The sequence below is a fragment of the Spodoptera frugiperda genome, chromosome 15 (assembly GCF_023101765.2).
Source record: "Spodoptera frugiperda isolate SF20-4 chromosome 15, AGI-APGP_CSIRO_Sfru_2.0, whole genome shotgun sequence".
Classification (NCBI taxonomy): domain Eukaryota; kingdom Metazoa; phylum Arthropoda; class Insecta; order Lepidoptera; family Noctuidae; genus Spodoptera; species Spodoptera frugiperda.
Window position 1 is genome coordinate 2,109,781 of NC_064226.1, and position 10,191 is coordinate 2,119,971.

General features: G+C 41.8%; 1 protein-coding gene and 1 long non-coding RNA gene across 2 annotated transcripts; both read right to left on the bottom strand.

Moving 5' to 3' along the window:
- Positions 1-2,436: 2,436 nt before the first annotated feature.
- LOC118275770 (uncharacterized) lies at positions 2,437-3,655 on the bottom strand. The gene is made up of 2 exons (XM_050698757.1): positions 3,646-3,655; positions 2,437-3,167 (listed from the first exon to the last, which is right to left on the bottom strand). The coding sequence occupies exons 1-2, from the start codon at positions 3,653-3,655 to the stop codon at positions 2,437-2,439; spliced, it is 741 nt and encodes a 246-aa protein (XP_050554714.1).
- A 5,586-nt stretch (positions 3,656-9,241) lies between these two features.
- On the bottom strand, positions 9,242-10,191 carry LOC126911538 (uncharacterized). The gene is made up of 2 exons (XR_007706039.1): positions 9,999-10,191; positions 9,242-9,579 (listed from the first exon to the last, which is right to left on the bottom strand). It is a non-coding gene; the product is annotated as an uncharacterized LOC126911538 (long non-coding RNA).

The following is a 10,191-nucleotide window of genomic DNA, read 5'->3' on the forward strand; positions in this document are numbered from 1 at the left end:
CTGGGAGAAGCCCAGTCGCCAAGCACCACGGAAATTTTACTTAAAACTAAAATATTAAATGCTAATACTAAATGGGTCCTATGCGTGAGCTGTTATACTTGCTTCCAATAATAGGTATGGCAAAAACGCCTAAACGCACGGAAATTTGCTCGAGACTCCACAAGGTCCGTGTAATAAACTACACCTGATGAAACAATTAAATTATCCAACATAGTGTCACGCTCAGATTGCCAGAGACCACACTCCCAGAGTATGTGATGGGCGGATTGCTCATGTTGCAACTCCACTGTCGAACATTGGCACCATGGATACATGAATCTATTGAAGGTCTTTTTTTTGGGGGGGGAAAATGATCCAATGACTTCTCCCGCATTGGGCGAGGCGAGAGGGAGTGTCAGACTCTTACTGACTAAAAACCACCCCGTTCCTACTCCTGCCTGTCGAGCCGGAGCCCCGGTAAGCCCGCTAGGTAGTCCGCAGCTCCGGATTAGGCATCAGCCCTACTGGGCCCCATCTGTCGTACACTAGCCGACTAACTTTCCCAAGAACGTCCGCAAAAAACATGGAGATGTAAAGATAATCAGAGAAATCGGGTTGAGATGAGTAGTCGTCATCATCTTCATCGTCATCCTCTTCATCTTCTACTGGCTTTTTGGGTGGAATCTTTTTCTTTAAATCTGTTTTTGCTTCTGGAGCTAGCTTTTCTTCTTTCTCAGGTTGATCTGGTTCTGTTACAATGGTTTTTACTGTAGTTGGCGCTTCTGGTGATACTTCTAGTGGTTTAATTAGTTCTGTGGCTGCATCAGGAACGGTTACTAGACTGTCTTCGGTTACTAGACTGCCTTCGGTTACTAGACTGCCTTCGGTTGCTAGACTGCCTTCGGTTACTAGACTGCCTTCGGTTACTAGACTGCCTTCGGTTACTAGACTGCCTTCGGTTGCTAGACTGTCTTCGGTTACTAGACTGTCTTCGGTTACTAGACTGTCTTCGGTTACTAGACTGCCTTCGGTTACTAGACTGTCTTCGGTTACTAGACTGCCTTCGGTTACTAGACTGCCTTCGGTTGCTAGACTGCCTTCGGTTACTAGACTGCCTTCGGTTACTAGACTGCCTTCGGTTGCTAGACTGTCTTCGGTTACTAGACTGTCTTCGGTTACTAGACTGTCTTCGGTTACTAGACTGCCTTCGGTTGCTAGACTGCCTTCGGTTACTAGACTGCCTTCGGCATCTCCGTACGTTTTTTTTTTTTTTTTTTTTTACATTTAATGGGTCGACGTTTGACCGCTATCTCACCTGATGGTAAGTGATGATGCGGCCTACGGTGGAGCACGTCTGCCCATAAGCAACCTATTCACTCGGGCCTTGAAGACACCCAGGTTATACCCATCAGGGAACACAGACTCCGGCAAGGAGTTCCACTCCCTAGCAGTTCGCACAAGGAAGCTTGAAGCGAAACGCTTCGTGCGAGTGGGTGGGATATCTACCATAAAGCGGTGACGCCTCGCCGATTGTCTTGTGGTTCGATGATGAAAAGGACTAGGGGGAATCAAGTTGTGCAATTCCCCCGCACACTCTCCGAAATGTATCCGGTAAAAAACGGAAAGGCTTGCGACCTTGCGCCTGTGTTCAAGGCTTTGAAGCCGGGCCTCCACAAGCGCATCATCGTTGATGAGCTTCTTGGCACGCCTTTCAATGTGTTCGAGCGCATCTAGCTGGCATTTAGCCGAGCCGTCCCAAAGGTGAGAACAGTACTCCATACATGACCGAACCTGCGCTTGGTACAGGCTCAGCAGTTGTTTCGGTGTGAAGTACCGTCTCACCTTCGAGAGGATACCCAACTTCCTACCAGCCAGATGCGCCTTCGACTCTATATAAGAGCCGAAGTTTAGCGTTGGCGATAGAGTTACGCCCAGAAGCTCTAGATGATCCGATATTGGAACGGATACATTTCGGAAAGTAGGAGCCAGCGGAAATTGACTCCGTTTGGCAGAGAATAGACACGCCTGGGTTTTGGTAGCGTTGAACTTGACCAAGTTGGCGTCACCCCAATCGGAGACCGCCTTCAAGGACGAGTTCAACCGTTCGACCATGGATTCTCTTAGAGACTGGATCTGTGTTCCGCTAGTCCGCGCATCGGACACATACCTTTCAACAACTGTGCTGTCATCTGCATACCCAAAGATACCGGGCTTAAGCAGGTCGTTGATGTGCAGCAAAAAGAGCGTTGCTGAAAGTACTGACCCCTGAGGGACTCCGGCGTTGATACCAAATTGGTCAGACGAGCAGCCATCGATGACTACTCGAATTGACCGATCCCTCAGGAAGTCTGCAATCCATCTGCACAGATCAGCGGGAAGTCCATATGCAGGAAGCTTGCCGATAAGGCTGTCGTGCCAAACCCTGTCAAAGGCCTTCGATATATCGAGTGAGACCGCTTACTCGGTTACTAGACTGTCTTCGGTTACTAGACTGTCTTCGGTTACTAGACTGCCTTCGGTTACTAGACTGCCTTCGGTTACTAGACTGTCTTCGGTTACTAGACTGTCTTCGGTTACTAGACTGCCTTCGGTTACTAGACTGCCTTCGGTTGCTAGACTGCCTTCGGTTGCTAGACTGCCTTCGGTTACTAGACTGCCTTCGGTTACTAGACTGCCTTCGGTTACTAGACTGCCTTCGGTTACTAGACTGTCTTCGGTTACTAGACTGCCTTCGGTTACTAGACTGCCTTCGGTTACTAGACTGCCTTCGGTTACTAGACTGCCTTCGGTTACTAGACTGTCTTCGGTTACTAGACTGCCTTCGGTTACTAGACTGCCTTCGGTTACTAGACTGCCTTCGGTTACTAGACTGTCTTCGGTTACTAGACTGCCTTCGGTTACTAGACTGCCTTCGGTTACTAGACTGTCTTCGGTTACTAGACTGTCTTCGGTTACTAGACTGTCTTCGGTTACTAGACTGCCTTCGGTTGCTAGACTGCCTTCGGTTACTAGACTGCCTTCGGTTACTAGACTGCCTTCGGTTACTAGACTGCCTTCGGTTACTAGACTGCCTTCGGTTACTAGACTGTCTTCGGTTACTAGACTGCCTTCGGTTACTAGACTGTCTTCGGTTACTAGACTGCCTTCGGTTACTAGACTGTCACCACGCTGAGCATCTCCGTACGTCGCTGTGAAGTAAGTGTTTATTGTTTTAGTAAACTTGAAACATTTCATACGGTTAATCTTTTAAGGTGTAAAGAGTTAAATCTTTTGACAAATCTGTAATTTAATCTGACTTGTAACAACTACACAGTTATTCAGTTGTATATAAATGGAAATATACTGTAAACGTAAACTAAAATTTCACTTTGAATAGGGGAGACCATGGGAGAGAAAATCCTAGTGTGGGCAATGTTTAAAAAAAAGAATATCTATACCTATCTGTTTGTTACTTTTTCATGCAAAACTACTGTACGCTAAAATAAATTTTGTTTTATCAATTTGTAAAATGTATTAAGCTTTGGGTTGACATTGCAGTCCGTGATAGTTTTTGAAAGCCTCCTCTACATCTACGTAACAGGGTTTACTCCACGCTTTACAACATTTGAGGTTGTAATTTTGCCAGAGAGGCTCTGTTAAATGTGTGGTTCCCTGTAAATTAATTACCCATACCCATTTCAATCCAAAATATCTTGATTGATCTTAGTTAAGAGAAACTTCACACAACTACCTATTGTGAAAAATTGAACTTGATCTAAAGATTATTGATTGAATTCGGTTATTAAATTCAGCCGTTAGCCACTTTTCACGAGTCCCCTAGAATGAGGCGAGGCATGTTCGAGACACGCCGTGCTCTTTATTTCGACGAACTGGACGGCTCCCTGTTTCTCGGCAGCTTATAGAACCATAGTGCCTCGGTTTTATGAGGCACTATTTCCTAACCCAGTGCGCGGATTGAGGCCACGACTCTTGCCACCCCGAGCTCAGAAAGCGGCATAGTCTCTTCAAAGGTTTTCCCGCTGGCCATTACCAGAGTATCGTCTGCGTAACAAATGACGTGGACATCAGCGGGAAGTTCAACACGCAGGACCGCGTCGTAAGCGAGGTTCCACAATACAGATCCCTGTGGAACCCCACATGTTATCTCCCTCCGCTGAACGCTACCGTCCCGGCCCACATAGCGAATGTGCCGGTCACGCAGGTAAGCCCCGACGATATTTTGCAAATAGGGAGGAATCCCGTGATGAACAAGGACGTCATCCTACGACCCTTACGACTTATACCAGTCCCTTTATTAGTCACAAGCTGTCGTTACGAAACTGATGCGTGCCGGTCTCGCGTGCTGTGGCCAGTTACTGTTTTTTATTCACGAGATATGTTCACAACATTGCTAAACCTTGTCCACGCCGGCCGATAGACGCGATCAATATAATCACACATCCGCGCGGAGAGCAACTCCGTACGAGGTCCGCGTTGCCCTAGTAATCACATAATAAAATCCATTTTAGAAGGTCCAAATTAAGTTGGATCTTAAATGAAACTAGGAATAAAATAATGTTTAAAATTCTTTAAGAGTTGTGTCTAAAACTGACATTTTCACCTACCGTTCCGCGAAAATTCAAGGTTGCCTCGGTAGGGAGGGGTGGCCGTTCACGCGCGCTCTTTGGGCGTTTGCGTCCCGTTGCAACCACAGAGTAATCACACCATAGACTACATTACGTTATTTTTTAATAGTCGCGCTATAATATGTAATTTGAAATTCTATCTGATTTTATAAGGCTCAAAAAGTAAGTATCCTTTTTGAAGAGCACTGCTAAAACTACTTAGCACTGAACACATTTATAGAATTCTGTAATCAGACATCAGTCATAATGCGACGAGGCATAATATTCCATATCTACCCTATCTAGTGCATGCAGTTCACTTTTTAACACACACTAACAGCCTTTTTTTTTGAGGGGGGAAAAAATTATGATGTACTGATACGTAAGTATGTATTTTGATTTAAAATAAAAAAAGTAATATTTACTTACATGTATCAACATTTGCTGAAGACGTGGATACTGGACACGGGTATCCCTGTACCTCAAACAAAGCACAACATGAAACTATCAGCCACCAGACTAATTTCATTTTTACTTTTTTTTGTTTTTTTATACTTCACTTTATCTATTGTTGCTCGTAATAAAACCCAACAGTTTCTGTTGTGACCAGCCAGGATTCGCGTTTATATAGTTTATTCTATTCCAAACTTCCAACTTATTTGCATTGAACACGAATTTCGGCCTGCACTACTGCATTTTCCTCATATTCTATTGTCGTCAGTCAGTAACTTGTTTCGTCATTACTATGACGAATTAATATTGAATGATTCAGAATAATTTATTAAAATACTTAATGTTTACATTTGATGACATTACGTTCCGGCTAGCTGTGTGCTTACGGTTGGGTGCTCCCTGTGTCTCTCCGCATTGTTGTCACTGTGGAGAAAGAGTCGATGGCTCGGGACACCATGGTCTTCCATGCCGTAGAAGTGCAGGCCGCATAAGTCGTCATGCCAGCATCAACGACATTATTTGTCGTGCTCTCGCCTCAGCCGGCGTACCAGCCGTATTAGAACCTAATGGTTTGGTTCGTGATGATGGCAAGAGACCAGATGGTATGTCGTTGCTGCCTTGGAAGATGGGTAGGCCTTTGGTGTGGGACGCTACGTGTGTAGACACCCTTGCGCCATCTCATCTTCTAAGTACCGCTGCATGCGCTGGTGCGGCTGCTTCCGCGGCTGAGGACCTCAAGGGGCGTAAATATTCTAACTTACTTGGCAACTATTATTTTGAGCCGTTTGGGGTCGAAACACTTGGGCCATGGGGTCCTGGTGCATATTCCCTATATAAAGAGATTGCACATAAGCTATTCGACTCTACGCGTGACCAGAAGGCTGGCTATTTCTTCGGTCAGAAGATAAGCATTGCCATTCAACGTGGCAATGCGGCCAGTCTTTTGGGAACGTTCCCCAGTGACAGCGATGCGAACGAGTACTTCGACGCCTAACCACGCCTAACGCCTTTATTTTAGTTTTAAGTTAGTTTTTATTCCTTTTTTTTTGTTTTGGTATTTTTAAGTTGTAAATAATGTGTTAGTTAATAAATACTCTATCATGTAGTGATTATTTTTATACTAATTATATTTATATGTAGATTTTCTAGTATATTAAGGTCATGTTACAATATTAATTCTTAAAACTTAATGTTTTATTTTTCTCGAAGAATTTGATTTTAATGACGGGGGGAACCTTCAAAAGGCACCTAGCTTTTTGGGGATAAAAATCTAGGGAGTGTGAAATTTCTACCTCTCTAAAGTCTCCCTGGTGGCTACCCTTCCCACTTGCAAGGGGTACCAAGTCCTCATAGTAGATCTGCTCCCAAGGCCCGCGGTGTAAAGCCTGTTACGGCACATCCCTATGGACACGTGCGTCTCCCATAACCCTTCCCTGGGTTTCTCTCCTATACCTCGTGTGCAAACATACAAACATCACATGCTGACACGAACAAAATGTTGGTTGCACCAAAAGTTGTTTCGTGGGAAGCGAAATTGACTTTGCACTACACCAACCGTGAAGTCCAAGTATCACCCTATACAATAGGTTGTTTGCTGGTCCGTCAATTACGCTGAAACTACTGAACAGATTTTGATAAAATTTGATATACAGACAGGATATGAACTAACTTGGCTGATAGGACTAATTATTCCACGGGAACACGCTCAAAGTCACTGGCAAGAATCAGAATCAGTACCAACAGCTTATACGTGGTCACTGCTGACCAAAGGTCTCTTCTCACACGAAATCTCACAATAAATAAATAAATCTTGCCCTTCTTTTGTTGTCCACCTCCGCTATTTGATAAATAAACTTAGTTTTATTTGGTTATAAAATGGTACTCATTGGACGTTTGCCGCGAACGGTGTTAGTGTCGCCGCACACGGGCCACACGCGACAGCCACAAACGCCGCGACAAGAGGCAAGAAACGGCCACAAAAGTAGCTGAAGCGCGACAGCCACTTGTGGCCGATGGTCGACACTTGCGGTCGGGATTATATCTCTGATATAAGTATTTCTATATCCATATTTATCTACCTATATTAACCACAGACTACGTGCGTGCGTAATCATTGGCTCCAACAGGTTTACTGAGGTAAGGCGTTTTGTGTCGCCGGTGCGGGCCACAAGAAGCAAGCTGCGACGATTTGTTATTTGCGTGCGGTAGTTGATTTGGTAATAGATCCCTTCCAGATTCTTTGTCCTTTGTTGAAAGAGTGGTCGCATCCAACACTGCCTTTATTGAATACACTTTCTTTCTATAGCTTGAAGTGCAGCCGTGTATACCTACGCTTGTATGGTGAACAACGCTAAACGTTATGTCTTTCATTTTAAATCTCAAAATTATCTGTCGTCTGCCAAATGGGTAAATGTATAATTCAGAAAATGTTAAAAATTACTTAATTTTATTGTTGCTTTTCGTAACGAACTGTACCTATTTAAAACAAAATGTGTGTATAATGCTATGGTTTGATGCTTTTCATAATTAAAATTGGGGGAACCCGTTCATTGCTTTGTTCATTGCATTGGCTCTCCTGCGCAATAATAATTAGCCAATGAAAAAGTACTGCATTGTGGGAAAACGGAATATACTTAAATACTTTACATGGAATCGTAATTATATATTTATTTTTATTACAAACTGAATCATTAGATGCGCGAACAAAATATATGTATACATAGCCAGAGCAAAAATTTTAATACAAACACAAAATATTTTTTTTTTTGTTTTTTAAAAAACGTTGCCCCACACTAGGATTTTCTCCTGTGTCGTGGGTGCGTTTACAAACACACAAGTTCACATACACATATTTAGCTGTTCGGTGCATTTGTTTACGATCAGATCAGGTACTAGGATAATGGATTACATTGGAATATGTAAATTAATTCGTGATGAACTTGATCGTTATGTATGTATGTATAGTTAACCGATTCATAGCCAATTACTCAACAGTTACTCAAGTGATTGAAAAATCTTTAGGATGGCCGATGACTCAATTGTTGAGTCAAACCAAATTTGTATAAAAACAGATTTAAAAAAAATGTCACTTAAACTACGTCAATGCCAATGACTCAATAGTTAAGTAAACTTGCGCAATCGGGTAAAAATAAAACTAAATAATTCAAGATGTTTTCAAAATTTCTTCAATGCTTGTATCCGAACTGTTGTTAGAAACTACATTGCAACTTTTACGAGATTCAGTGAATGGACGCTTCTTTGGCATACTTTTTACCCGATTGCTCCAGAAGGAGGGTTATGTTTTTCGAGAGTATGTATGTATGTATGTAGGTATGTATGTATAATTGTTTGGCACGCTCTGTAGCCTAAACGCCTTGATGGATTTTGGCTTGAGAGGTGTCGTTAGATTTGTATTTATTGTGAGAGTGACACTTGATATACCAAAATAAAAAACATGGCGAATTTTTGGTGCCAAATTCGAATATTGCTCACTCTCTAGTGGCCTGAACGACTCGATGTATTTCAGTTTGATAGGGGTCCTTTGATTCGTATTTACTGTGAGCGTGACACTGGATATACCAAAATATTAAAATAGTAAAACTATAGGAAAATAAAATAAAAAAGGTAATTTAAAAAACTAAAAAACCTGACTGTGTTTCTTTGTAATGATAATCAAAAACCCTAATGGCAGCCACACACGATACAGTAAACTTGCACAAGTCCAGTGAACAGTATCGTGTGTGGCTGCCATAAAATAAGAAAGTCACCGTAAAATTGAAGCAGTCGGGACCCATTCTAGAAAGCCAGCCGTATGTGCCCTCACTAAGTCTTTATATTTAGAATGGATCCAGACTGCTTCAATTTTACGGTGACTTTCTTATCTTAGGGTTTTTTGATTTTCATATTATAAAGAAACGCAGTCGGGATTTTTAATGGTGTTTTAAATTATTTGTAAAATCGATTGACTACAGCTTGGAAAACCTTGATTTTCTTTATCTTCATTTTGTTCATCATGGAAATCAGTAAACAATGCCTGGCTACATTCAGCAAAATTGTCGTAGTCCAGATTATCTACAAATAATATTACAATAATAAATATTACACGCAACTAAAAGGACTCCACCATGTAAAAATTAAAAAATGCACTTAGGGGAAAGTGGGGGAAACACGAACACCTAAGGGAAAATATAAATAAAACAGTGGAATCAAATCACAGAGTTTCTTTAATTATTAAATTATAAACTTTACTTATCTAGCTAACGTATTACTAATCAACGTCATTATTTTTTTTAATAAAATATAACAAAATGACCAAAAAACAAAACCCTTAGTGTTCGGTTTTACCCAACTGATGTCGGGTAAAGCCGAACACCAAGTGGGGTAATCACGTACTAACATTACTAAGGTAAATTGTAGTTTTTGGAACATAAGTATTTGCTGCTCTGCCAATGCTGAGTTTCTTGGTTTGAACATCGACTATAGCCTTTTTGAGATCCTCTAAACTGTATTTAGTTTCAGTTTCTCTTTTATAATTACGGGGCATCTGAAACAGTTTATTTGATGTTTAGCATTATCAAAATCACCCGAAAACAAAATTTAGTGCCACAAAGAAATCAACATAGACTGGAAAACACTATAACCCTATTTGCCAGTGGCTAGTTGGAAAAATAATATGAACAGGGAACTAACAAAAAAAGGAGAGAGGAGTAATGCCGAACGTTCGAGATTACCCCACATGCAGCGTTCGCCTTTACCCCACCGGGTCGAAAAAAATAAAATGGAAAAAATATTCTAAGTTATAAAACTTTTACCAAATGCGTCACTGTCATTTGAATGGTTTAGTATGTAAGTTTCCCACTATGTAAAGGTTAAATAACTATTCTCAATAGAAATAAAGCTACACCAAGTTCAATTTATCAAAAAATTACATCGAAAACATTGAAAATATAAAAATTGACATACCTTGAAAAGTACGTGTGTCCGCGTCTCCCGTGTCGTTGACTGGCACTGGTGGTGGCGTGATCTTTGAGTTACCGGCGAGTGATATACGGCTATATCTTTCTAACATATTAAAACTATTGGGTTCGGGTTTACCCCGCGTTCGCGTTTACCCCACTTTCCCCTACCGTAGAATATAAAAGAAGAATAAACGCCA